The sequence below is a fragment of the Falco biarmicus genome, chromosome 1 (genome assembly GCF_023638135.1).
Source record: "Falco biarmicus isolate bFalBia1 chromosome 1, bFalBia1.pri, whole genome shotgun sequence".
NCBI classification, from domain to species: Eukaryota; Metazoa; Chordata; class Aves; order Falconiformes; family Falconidae; genus Falco; species Falco biarmicus.
In genome coordinates this window covers 24,722,703-24,736,180 of record NC_079288.1, presented here as the reverse complement: position 1 = coordinate 24,736,180, position 13,478 = coordinate 24,722,703, and the positions used below count along the sequence as shown (strand labels likewise).

Here is a 13,478-nt window from a genome sequence, read left to right as displayed (position 1 = left end):
CACTACAATTTCCCATTTGGATGTCCACACTGTTTGACAAACCAAGGATTTAAAAAGAAAAGAAAAAACAAACAACACATATCTGCAGTACGGAACAGATTCCAAAACTCAAACCCATAAAAATTATTAAAAGCAGTATTACTACCACTAAAAAACAATCAAAAGATTTAAATGTTTTAAAAAATGCATCATGAATTTCAGTTTAAATGGGACACGATCACAACATCTATGTTCACAGGAATTAAGGAGATAAAGGGTTTTGTTTCATTAGTTTTTCATCTAAGCAATGGGGATTACACAGCAGGTTCTCTTAGAGACATGGTGAGAGACCTAAACATCTCAGTCCTAATCCAGGTCACTGGCTGTTATATTAAAGGGTGAACAGCTCCCAACGCTACAGCCCTATCACCTGAAACATTTCAAGCCAGGCTAGTCAATGAACAACGAAGCAAAACACGAAGGATAATTCTTTAGTGAGCAGTGGGTAGTCCAGATGACCGGTCTTTAACTCCTCAGAGTTCACGTCCTGTTCCTTAGCACAACCTCACTCTCAGCAATGACACAGTTCAGTGATTACCAGGAACTGCACAGGGGCCCCAGCCAGCCTTGGCAAAACATTGGAAACATGCGGAATTTGCATCGTTGTCATCCCTGTTCTGAGACACTATTGCAGGGGACCCTTACAGCAAATTCTTCCCATTTCTGATTGTGGAGTGCGGCACTGACATAAAAGAAAATAAACCCCCTACAGGGGTCTTACAGTATCTTTTTACTGAGCTTGGCATGGCAGAAATAGATTGTGCTAAGAAATCTAAATTTAGCAACAAAATTCATTGCAAATAATCAGAATATTACTGCGTGTTCACCAAAGCACTACTAAAAAGAGAGCTTTAGAGAGGTTATGTACTTATATGGGAAGGCCTTCTGGTTTAAGACATTAGAAGCTGAAGACTGAGCAAGAGGAAATTACCTTGGCAGTCATAAGGGTACCACTATCATAAAATCCAACAAATTCTTTTGGGACATCTTATATGAACAAACAGAAGTGCTACAGAGATTTGGAAGGTATGTGGTTCCTGCCCCCTAATACTCTCTTATCTTCTATGTCGTGGCTACTGAAGGACTCAAGATCTGCAGTCTATGGATTTGTTATCAGCATGCAAGGGGAGCTCCACAGAAATAAATAAATTCCTAGGTCCTTCTGGCCCCGCTCTTGCTGCTCTGGGGCCTCATGCTCCCTCTGCCACCATCATCCACAGCAAGACCCACCTGGTCCCAGTGACAACACCCCTGAAAGCAACTCTTCAACAGCATCACACTGTGGTGCAGAGGAATGGGCAGCGCGGATACAGGAACACACGCCGCAAGACCCCTGGGCTCAGCCCGACTGCTCTGCTTCCCTCTGCATCCCTGTGACCATGCAGCTAGGAACAACCTGGTACCCACAGCCCCAGACATGACACAGCCCAGCTACCGCTTCCAGCTAGAAAGTTCCCTTCGTGGGCCACATACAATGGTTTTGTGAGCCACTACAGCCCGTAGACTGCAGCTCTGCAACACCTGGTAGACAGAGCGTTTCAGCATACTCTAGTTTAGAGTCTAGTGCATTTACTCTCCTGGTAAAGTACATCATATATACTGCCTTTCACTTTACTCATTCTGCTTTCTGCTTCCTGCCATTTAAATTCTTTTAATTTAGGCTAGAGATCTACCCACAAAGTACAACGTGCGCAATCATTATAACTGCTTTTAAGCTATGTACAGATGCCAATCGAGTCCCACTCTTTCACTCCCAAATTTTAAAACTTACTTCACAGGCTGAAAGCTCCCAAGTTTGCATTCTGCATCTGTGTGTAATTTTTATTCCAAGTTTTGGAAGGATCAAGTATCAAAACAAAACAATAAAAAGGAAAAAAAAAAAAGAATAAGCAAACAAAATATTTCCCACTGAATATTTCCATTCCTTCAAAAGCAATGCTGCAATGGCCATGGGAGGACAGTTGAAACATAGCAGTCAAATGACTTTTACTGAAAAGAAACAACTGTGCACTTTCAGGGAACTTGAGTTTTCTGGATGGAAATATAGCCCTTCACACATTGCATGCTGCATATGGATAGTACGGTTTGCAAACTCTTTTTAATTGAAGACTGTATTGCACATGCATGAATGACTAAGTTAGCTGTGTTGTGAACTGTGTGTTGACAGAGCATATACGCTGAAGCAAGGGCTATGCAAGAAGACAGCTTCTCACCTTTTTTGATAACTCCCAATAGCGAAAGGATCCTACTACCCAGTGCCCAGCCTTGGTACCAACTGATGAATGTGATACTGTGTATGCAGCATCTTTACAAGCCCATGCTGAGTCGTGATCCTGTACTGGATGGTTCTACATCTCTTATATAAAGTGTGCCTATAATAGAGGTAATGGTTTCACTTTCCGAAACCCTTTGCAAAATTCGACATTAGATATACTATTTGATATTCACACAACCACCAGCAGAAGCCTGCATCATGTGCCCATCAGCAAAACGCAAGTCACTTGCTTAAAATTAAAAGGGGGTTTGATTTTGTTATTTTTCTTCTGCTTTTTTACTTTTTTTTTCTTTTTTTTTTCTTTTTTTTTTTTTTTTTTCTTCCTTCCTTAAAGAGAAGAACTTTTGGCCCAGGAGCAAAAATGTAGTAACCCTCATGTAAGCATTAGTTTATTGTGTACCAAAGAAAATTACATCCTTGAGGTCTTGGAAGGCACAGTTATACCCATTTTGCATATATATTGTGCATTACTTGGGGAGCTGGGTGGGGAGAAGGACTGTGTTGTACATATTTGTTCTGGCTATTGTTTATGCAGGTCTGACTGAATGAAGGAACAGTGGGTATCATTTCAATTTCTGATGTCAACATCAAATTACTTATTTAATTTCATGCCTGGCGAAGCATTGTATAGCTACACGCAGAATCATTTCACTTCATTTGTTATGCTGTGTTTTCTTGGCGATTGGCTTGCCTTCCAACTGACAGCTTTAATTACGACATGAATTTGATTGCACTGCCGAGGAATTAACATAATGCAACAAAGCATTTAAGCACCCAACCTCAGACACACAAACACACACATACACACCCTCGCATACACACACACACAAAGAAGCAGCCACTGCAGCTGATCAGCTTCTGGCACACATACACACAAACACACACAGAGCTTTGCTGGTGTTACTCCGCTTTAGATCAATCAAGATTAGCAGGGATATTCTGGAGAAGGAAAAGTACGAAGGATTTCAAAGCACACAGCTCAAAGACTGTTCCTCAACTGGTCTTTCTTTGGATTCATACACAGGTGGGAGGAACAAGAGACAAAGAATTCAAAGTATCCCATATTTAAGGCCAAAACCATGAGCTGCCCACAGGATTACACTGATGGGGGTGCAGACACCTTCCTTCCCCAAGCAGACAGCAACAGACCTGCTGGGCAGGGCACTCCACGCCTTAACTGCTCACTGATACCTCACCGTAACCTATTCATTAGGGCAAAGCACACACTGCAGTAGGAGCACACAGCTACAAAGCACTTGGGAAAAGGAAGCCCTCATGAAAGAGTGTGTCAGCACTGATGAGAACGCAGGACAAGACCTTTCATGTAGGGGACAAACGGAAAGATTCCTGTCACACTCCCTGTTCTAGAACTGGAATGATACTCTACACAGAAAGATGCCAACTCTTTCCCCCAGGTTGTAATGGTCAGCAATCTGCTACATCACGTAGACACATGCAAGTCTCTGGGGCTGGATGTTATCTGCTCAAGAGTACTGAGGGAGCTGGGGGGGAGCTCACCGAGCCGCTCTCCATCATTTACCAGCAGTCCTGGCTAACCGAGGAGGTCCCAGTGGACTGGAAGTTAGGAAATGTGATGCCCACCTACAGGAAGGGCTGGAAGGAGGATCCGGGGAGCTACAGACCTGTCAGTCTGACCTCGGTGCCAGGGAAGGCCATGGAGCAGACCATCCTAAAGCCCTTCAAGTGGCACATAAAGGACAACCAGATGATCAGGCCCAGCCAGCACAGTGTTATGAAAGGCAGGTCCTGCTTGACTAACCTGCTCTCCCTCTATGACAAAATGACCCACTTAGTGGATGAGGGAAAGGCTGTGCATGTTTACCTGGACTTCAGCAAAGCCTTTGACACCGTTTCCCACAGCATTCTCTCCTGGAGAAACTGGCTGCTCATGGCTTGGACAGGAGTGCACTGTGCTGGGTAAAAACTGGCTGGATGGCCAGGCCCAAAGAGTGGTGGTGAATGGAGCTACATCCAGCTGGTGCGGGTCACAAGCGGTGCTCGCAGGGCTCAGTGCTGGGGCCAGCCCTGTTTAACGTCTTCATCGACGTTATGGGGGAGGGGGCTGAGCCACCCTCAGTCACTTTGCAGGTGACACCAGGCTGGGGGGAGTGCTGACCTGCTGGGGGGCAGGGGGCTCTGCAGAGGGGTCTGGGCAGGCTGGGCTGGTGGGCTGAGGTCAGTTGTATCAGGTTCAACAGGGCTCCGTGCCGGGTCCTGCCCGTGGGTCACAGCAGCCCCAGGCAGCTGCGGGCTGGGGGCAGGGGGCTGGGAACTGCCCAGCGGGAAAGGGCCTGGGGGGGCTGGTTGATGGTCAGCTGAGCTTGAGCCGGCAGAGTGCCCAGGTGGCCAAGAGCACCCTGGCTTGGATCTGAAACTGTGTGGCCAGCAGGACCAGGGCAGCGATCGTCCCCCTGTACTCGGCACTGGGAAGGCTGCACCATGAATCCCGATTTGGGCCCCTCACCCCCAGACAGACACAGAGATGCTGCAGCGTGTCCAGAGCCGGGCAGGGGCTGGGGAAGGGGCTGGGGCACAAGTGTCATGAGGGAGCTGGGGGTGTTCAGCCTGGAGAGGAGGGGGCTCAGGGGGGACCTTCTCGCTCTCTACAACTACCTGAGAGGAGGGTGTAGCGAGGGGGGGTCGGTCTCTTCTCCCAAGTAACAAGTGACAGGACAAGAAGAAAGAGCTTCAAGTTGTGCCAGAGGAGGTTTAGAGTGGATAGCAGGGAAAATATCTTCATCGAAAGGTGAGGCACTGGATGTCAAGCATTGGAACAGGCTGCCAGGGAGGTGATTTGAGTCACCATCCCTGTAAGTATTTAGAAGATGTGTAGATGTGGCACTTGGGGACGTGGTTTAGTGGTGGGCTTGGCAGTTCTGGGTTATTGGTTGGACTCAATGACCTTAAAGGTTTTTTCCAACCTAAACGATTCCATGACTCTACGATTTCTTGTTCTGCAAAAGCAAGCAGAAGCCAGTCAATCCACCTTTCTGTTGTGCACCAAGAGTGGAAAACCTGTGCTGCCTCCCTGCTGAAGACCCCATATGAGACTCCTTTCCTATTGATCCCCTCACTAAAAGCCTGGAACCAACTGCAGAGGCAGCAGGCAGGGCTGAGGGTGCCCAGGGAAACTTGTCAGCCCTCTCCTGCCAGTGCAGGCTTGCACTGCCACTGCATCATCATTACCAAAATGATGAGCAAGGTTCACTCCACAGACAGCTGTTTTTTAACAGGACTAGCAATGACTTTATAGCTCAGTGTGAGTTTCAGTTCTGTTGCAGATCAGGAATTTAGGAATGTGTACCAAAGAAATTGGATTTTTTGATTTGTTTTTGATTATCAAAGAGGTGAATGAACCCCTGAATACTCCACGTGTTTGCCATCCAGATCAGCTGTAACTCTCATGTTTTCCTCAAATAATCTCCTGACTGCTTTCTAAAATGTGGCTAAAAAGTATCTTGTGTATTCCATAGTGAGAAGACTCAAGTAAAAATAAATATATACAGAAAGATACGGAAAACAAGTTGACTGAGATCCAAGCTGAGGAGAAGAGAAAGCGCTGCCATCTTGTCTCCAAGCGAAATCTCAACAAAATGAATTCTACTACTGGCAAGATTTTGATGAGATTAAACTGACTAGAGCACCCTATATATAAAGGAGGAGCAGCTCTCCAATTTCTCTTTTAGGGCCCTGGAGCTACCTCTGCCCATAAAGGAAAAAACAAGTTGTCATTCCAAAAAATTCTATATAGGGGAGAAAGGCAGAGAGAAATGGGTTTATGAAATTAGAACGGGGAAATGTATAAGGGCACTATCAAATGTTTGCAATGGAGCATTCAAGCAATCATTATCCCTAATCTAGCAGAGGTCAAGTTCTCTGCTAATTATGTTCTCTCACAGAGGGGTGTATGCGTGTGTGTACACGTGTGCGAGATGAAGACAAAGAAGGAATTGATGGAAATCAGTCTCACTGCATTGCATCTGACAAGAACATAGGATATTCCTCTTCCTACTGTCTGATGCTATTTCAAGCCTCATTATGACAGAAGTCTCCTGTTTAACATGGTCTTTTCATTGAATTATCTTCTTTTCATTTTTGACCACCTCTCTCGCAAATGCTGCAAATTACCTGCTTGGATCTCATTAGCCTGGAAAGGAGTCATCCCTTGTAAACACACTTTGCATCAATCTGCGTTATCCAAGGACTGTAGGTACATTTACAATATGCAGAATTGAAAGATATCTGACAGGAGAGGGAATGAAGTCACTGACATGTCAGTTTGCAACTGGATATTCATTATACTATCTCCCTCATTCTGCATCTGTCACTAAGCTATCACTTAGGCTCCGCATTAAAGCTCATGAAGCTAACATTTCTGTTTCAGCAGCTTACTTATAACTAGGGATTTGAAAATTGATCATCTACCTAGAGTGTATGCACTTCATTCATTACACATATTTCCATGCAGCAGCCATGCTTAATCTTACAATGCTGTCAGGCTACATCAGTGGAGATCCATTACCTTTCATGTCCAAAATTTGCTTTCTGACCTCAGGGTTAATGTGCCTGCAATATTTTATATTTTTGCTCTATCTTCCGCTGAGTACAATTTTTTTTTCTGGTAAAATAGTTGTAAAACCAGAAAAGGATCTTCAGATGAAACTTACTCTTTTGTCTGTAGGGTTTTTTTCTGGGCAGTAATTGGTAGATATCATTAGACAACACACTCCTTGAAAACATACTATTTAAAATAACCTTATTAAGCTCTTGATGCATCTTTGTGCGTAAGAGGACAGTTCAAGGCGGGCTCATCCATAGCTGGAAGTGGAAGTATCACTACCACTTTGTAAGGCCCTGTCATTTAAAAACAGGACCTGCTTGTCTTTGGGAGAGAGAGAAATGCAGAACAGTATTTACATTCTTAACTGAAAGAGTCTGGGAAAGGCCACCACACACTTGGGCAAGATGAGAGTTCTCTTGTGCATGTTTTTCAAGTCTCAGCTGAACTGGCAACACCAGACCACAGAGAGACATGCTTGTATTGCAATGAATTATCAAAGCAAAAAGGAACCTTACTTATTAAGCAAAACATACATTATGTATAACGTTTTAAAATATACATTTTCTCATATATTTACATAACGTTCCTTTTGAGCAACCTGTGAATCCCTATGTCCTCTCTCGGGTGCACTAGGGAAGTTGTATTTGCTCTCTACTTCCTTTTAATTCACCATAGTGCCAAGAAAAAGGGAAAGTACTGTAAAACATCAGAGGAAAACTGTATTTGATCGGTGCAAGGGGAACCAGGACTCTGCTCTCACTGCCAGGTCTGGCACTGCAATGCTGTGAGCTGCTGGGAAGCTCAAATAAGCCTCAGAGCTCTCCACTCAGCACATTGCAAGGGAGTGACAAGGCTAAATTAAAACCGTGTTTTGTAAGGAGCTGTGAAATTTTTGGCTGCAAGGTGCTATGTAACTGTGAAGTTCATTGCAGCAACTTCTCAGCTGCCACAGGGCTCAAAGCAAGCTAGGATGGCAATGGTGACAGGCTGATGGTCAGCTTCCATCCACTGCTACCTGTACAGAGCATTTTACTTACTATCTCCTCTGGTTTCACTCTTTTCTTCAAAAGACATCTTACAGTCCTGAGACTGACCTCACCTGACAGCTATGAAGGGCAGGCTCTGAAGGGTCTAGCTGAATGTAACCATAAAGGTTGGCTCTGGGGGAGGAATGGACTTCTAAAATAATGTGGCAAAGGTATGAGGAGAGTGCTACAGAATTCACACCTTCACAGGAAAAATAAAAAATAAAAAAAAAAATCAGACGGCTGTTCCAGTGATATGCACAATTCAGCAGAAATTGCTAGCTGTGTGCCTTCAGGTTTACATTTGCACAACGAAACATATCCTTTACAAAGGTATTTCTTTTAATGTCTGCTCAATTCAGTATTATTGGATTGGTCTATTGAGGACACCATCTGGTATCTGTCATCTAAATCTACATGGACATGCTATTGATAAAATCCCCATTTCCAAAATGTGGGTTAGTTAAAAGAAGGGCCATATTGCTGGCTGATACAAATCGGTCTGACTGATGGATGTAGCTACCCATGCTTTTACCAGCAAAGGATCTGACCTACAAAATCCCCAATTTAGATACTCTTTTGGGACAGGGCTGTCTTTATATCCTGTGTTGTAAAGCGTGTAGCACAGAGGACCCACAGCCATGAATAAAACACTCAAGGATTGTGATGGTACACATAATAAATAATAATAACAGAAAGATTTCTGTTGTCATTCATATGTTGAAGTAACTCATGCGCGTCATTCAGTGAATGGCCAGCATTCTTCAATGGAGAAAAACATTCTCCATAGAGCTGCCATCTTAGGACCTTCCACAGCAGTTTAGGTAGAGCAATCAAGGCAGAGCTTATGCTATTGTTGGCCATGTTATATCAATTCATTATATATAAATTAGTTGAGTCTCTCTAGACACTCTTAATACTTTTCATAACGACAGTATTTAGCCCAAAGAAATACATTCTTTTCCTCCCCCACTTGGGGTAAAAAGAAGCCATCCCACTTCTCAACTATGCAAAGCATTTTAACTTCATTAAATGGCCTTCAACTATCTCAAAATGAACGAGAGTTTTCACACAGACAGACATTTCTTTAAGAAAGACCAAACTTTAGGAAGTTTACTGAACTGGGGCAGGAGACCTAAGTTACATCTTCCTCTCCCACCCCCCACAAAAGGAAGGGGATTTTAGCAACTAACTATCCCAGAAACTAAATCCTGTTATGACTTATGCCCCTCAGAAAACTATAGCAGGGGTTAATCAGAGCTGTATCAGGCTGCAGGAGTATTACTTACGTCACTGAGTCTTTCCCGAGAGCTACTTCGATGGAAACCTTTCGATTCCCCACTGGCGCTTTCACTGTCACTGTCTCGGCAACTGTTTTGACCTGGCTTGAGCTGCAGAAAAGAGAAAAAACAAAGAGAGCAGGAGTTTAGCCTGGTTCAGGTAAGTCCCCTTGTCCACTGCTGCTCTTTAACCCAAGCCCACATCTACACAAAGCAGCGTTTACATGGTGCTTGCAGCACTGCCTCCAGCACAGTGCACTCTCGGTGCCAAGGCAGCATCTCAGCGAGACCATGAATGCAGAGAGCAAAGCGATCTCGCGTATGGGACAGCACCTGTGCAGGCCACCCTGCAGGTAGAAGGAGGCAACATTCACATTCCAAGGAAACCACAGTTTAAGACCTTCATTTTGGGAACTTTTAGACTTCTCAAGTTTGTTATGCCACAGATGCGGTTTTTAAAGTTACCATCACATCAAAGCATGCACAGAATTAACCCCTCCCTCATTACAGCATGGAAGTATTCAGGATCTGAGATCAATGGCAATCTCCCCAAGGGAAGGAGTAGTCATCACTCTGGGGAGGCCGTTTGCTGGACTAGCCCCTAACAACACTGCTTTTTACTATAAAACATTCTTGACTAACCTCAACGTTCATAAAACAACATGATCTACTTAATAGGTATCAGATTGGTCTTGCCTTTCAAACGAGCTTTAATGAACTTTACTGGCATTGTATTAAATAAAAAATACCAAAAAATTACAAACTGTATTTTCAATACAATTGAGAACACATCTGCTTTCTCTTGCACTGTAGATTGTGCAGGTCAATATGTTACGACAGCAGTGTACTGAAATGAACATTTACCGTATACATACATTACACACAGGTCCACAAGCACACATACATATATACAGCAAGAGGAAGATACGAACTACATCTACTGCAATGCTGAACATGTATATATTCGTTTTAATGTATCTTTCCCTACATTTTGCTTGAATGTATTAAAATTTTCTTTTAGCCTTGTTGATGCTTCGTGTGAATCAACTTCCCGTGAAGACTGGTTACTCCTGAGGTTAATACTAGCAAAAAAACAATTTCAGAAACTTAGATTTAAAATCACATATGTAAATACTGGCAGCAGAGGCAAATGCAGAGGTACCTAACAGAGTATTTCACGAGACCCTTGCTACACTTACCAATATTCATATAACCAATACCAAACAACTCCTCCTAACTTATTCTAATTATTAATACATTCACAGTGATTTCTATTCAGACTGTACAGGAATAGATAATCATATTCATCTATATTTCATAACTGGAGGCTAAAAGTTCCTTCTCCATGAACTTTCTCCACCAGCTTTCCCCCGGCTTTTTTCTGTCTTTTCTCTTTTTTTCCCAGTTCTTCCAGAAACATGCTGCACAAGCACACACAAAAATTCACACACATTCTCTTTTATAGGCGCCTGCAAACAAGACATACACTTTGGCTCTATTGCCCAGATATACATTCCCACTTGTACACACTGTTCGCCTATACACACTGCTGTTCTCTCCCAGGTTCACTACAGGAGTGCACAAAGCACCCTCGCCCTAATGGTTACCATCAGTTTCTCCCTACCACTAGAAGAGCAAATTGTATCTACAAGTTTGGTATGTGTGTGCTGCTTTACCCTCATCCCTTACTCCCCTCATTAGTAAAAGGCAGCTTTGGGTGCTACCTGTCAGTCAAAAGAAAGGAGAAAGTACATACAACTACAGCCTCAGACACACAATTGAGTTTTAATGCATGAGCAAAACTGAAAAAAATGGCACAGATGTACTCTCAGCTCAAAGAAAAGGTAATGTAACAACTAGAGCTATTTGTCAAACACTTACAATTTAATAAATAAACTAAATATTCCACAGCTCAGCAAGAAAATATCAAGTAAAAAGATTTTTATTTCAATCGGAATGGTTTATCAGTCAGATCTCATAGATCTAGGTAGCATTCTTCAGAGGCAGAGGGGTGGATAACGAATTCAAGAAGTCTTATACTTCATATATAACTCACCGATCTTATCTAGGACCACTGTGTGCTGTAATTTTATGGTCCCAGGTTTAAAATTTAACCACCCAAAGGAAAATGGATCAAGTTTCCCTGACTCAGTCTTCTGTCAAAATCCACTCGATGGAAAACCTCATTGTAACTGGGGCCTAAAGAATTTTTTACAGTCTCAGATTTTATTTTTAGAGCCTCCATTTATTTTGTACACAATTCTCACACATTAGTTATTTGCTAACTAGTCACAACAGCTCAGTTTTATAATACTTCCACATCACAAATTCCAGCTATTTACAGAGAAGAGTAGAAAAACCCATCAGGTGTCATTTTTCTAGACACAATTTACAAGGAGTAACAGAATATGACCAAGATATCTGAGCCTGAAACTCTATAGGAACAAAGTGAACTGCATAGACTAGACAGCAAACTCAGAAGTAAGTCCAAGTCAAGATTTAAAAGCTTTCCATATTTCCTTTCTTTTTTTCCAGGTTGAGTTTCTCTGTGTGCCAGAATGTTGAGGGTTTACATTTTATTCCAAAAACTATCAATCTGTGTTAAATTAAAAAAATAAAGTATGGAAATGTGCCCATTGCCTTCTTTCAAGATCCTAAAGTTACACACAAACGCACTTGAGAACACTTAATGTGGATAGGCAATGGTTCGTTTCGATCTACTCGCACAGATCCCACCACTTAAAATTAAAACGACGCTGAAATAACATAGTGCTGCTAAAAAGGTCTGCAAATAAAAGACTGGATCTTTAGTTATACCACATGCATTTTATGCATTACTCTGGGGCACATGGGAACCCTAAAAAAATGCAACTGTCCTTGGAAAAAGGTGCAACATTGACAACTATGGTTCCTTATCGTTCCTCAGGGTACCCCATGTGAAAAGCAAAGCCAGCACGAAGCTCCCATGATGTCTACTCAGTGTCTCACTCAGGACCTTCCCACATCAACACAGCCGTTACTCTTCTGATTTGCACTGAGTGAGGAACGAAGGGTTTGCAAAAAGCGCGTTTGATTCCAAACTTTCACCGCACAATGGCAGTGCATTTATCCATGCAGGGATCCATCTAAAGGGTCTCACAAACAGGAGATACACACATTTTCTAGACTGAAAGCACAAAACCCTAAATGTGTAGAGTGTCACTGACTCACCATGAACTTGCACAGCCTCGAAGACGCCCTGACTATGAGACTGGTACGTGCAGAAACAGTGAAAATCAGCAATAATCCGTGACTCTGGTGTGTCTGCTCAGGCTGAATGGCACCGGCTCTGGTGTGCACCCACATCTCCAAAACGCTTCACGAAGTTTTTGGTCATTCCTTGCATCCTCACATTGTATTTCTGGATTTTTTTTTATCATGCTACACAACCTATTATTTTGTAATCCCTTTAAATCTATTGGAGGATACTGAAAGTCAAGCAGAACTGGATAACTAGGTAACTATACTTTTCTACTAGAAGTTGAAAAAGCAAAAAGGGGGGGGGGGGGGGGGGGGGGAGAAGTGGAAGGATGGCCGCTGGCCGAAGGGCTGGGACCGAGCAGTGGGTTTTGTTTCTGATTCTTCACCTCAGCCGATCCCTCCCCAAGAAGTGCGAGTGCCAGAACGGGTCTGTTTAGAGGGGTTTTTAGAGGGACGGTTTCTCCATGGGTGATTGCAGAGCACATCGCACACTACAGACCCAATAATCCCACTCACTGCTCTGGGCGCTACTATGGTAGTGACAACGGTTCCTCGTGGTGAGGCAGCTTCCCACCAAAGAGAATTAAAAAAAGCCAGACAAAAGCCCTGAAAACACCTGCACTCACCTGGGTTTTTATTCTTCCCTTTCGTACAGATATGAGTCTTATGAAGCCCGTGCGCTTCAGATGTCCCTGTCCAGGTGTGGGCAGCAGGACTGCTGCAGCCCCTCTGAGGAGAGGCTGCCGGTTCCAGCCGGTTCCAGCCAGTTCCAGCCGGTTCCAGCTGGCTCCAGCTGGCGCCACAGCCACAGCCGAGCCCTCCTGTGGCTGGCAGTGCCTCTGTGTATCTAAGAAAGGGCAAAACTGCCCGAGCTCTGAGGGGTGAGGGGCGAAGCGGAGCGCGCCTGCAGACAGCCAGCTCGGGGCAACGGGGGCAGGACGTGACCCAGGAGCCGGCGCAGAGACGCCCCTGCAGCCCCCCAGGGCACCCGGGGGCGGGTGGGTATTCCCTGAAGGAATTCCTGAAGTGTCCCCTGG

The 13,478-nt window shown here is 43.9% G+C and overlaps 1 protein-coding gene across 6 annotated transcripts in view; it reads right to left on the bottom strand.

Moving 5' to 3' along the window:
- Window positions 1-13,478, bottom strand: part of AUTS2 (activator of transcription and developmental regulator AUTS2) — a 790,836-nt gene that overhangs the window by 426,808 nt on the left and 350,550 nt on the right. For all 6 annotated transcript variants that reach the window (XM_056353128.1, XM_056353119.1, XM_056353138.1 and 3 more), the window contains one exon: window positions 9,211-9,312. In XM_056353128.1, the coding sequence (XP_056209103.1) occupies window positions 9,211-9,312 (102 nt within the window). The remainder of the gene's footprint in view (window positions 1-9,210; window positions 9,313-13,478) is intronic.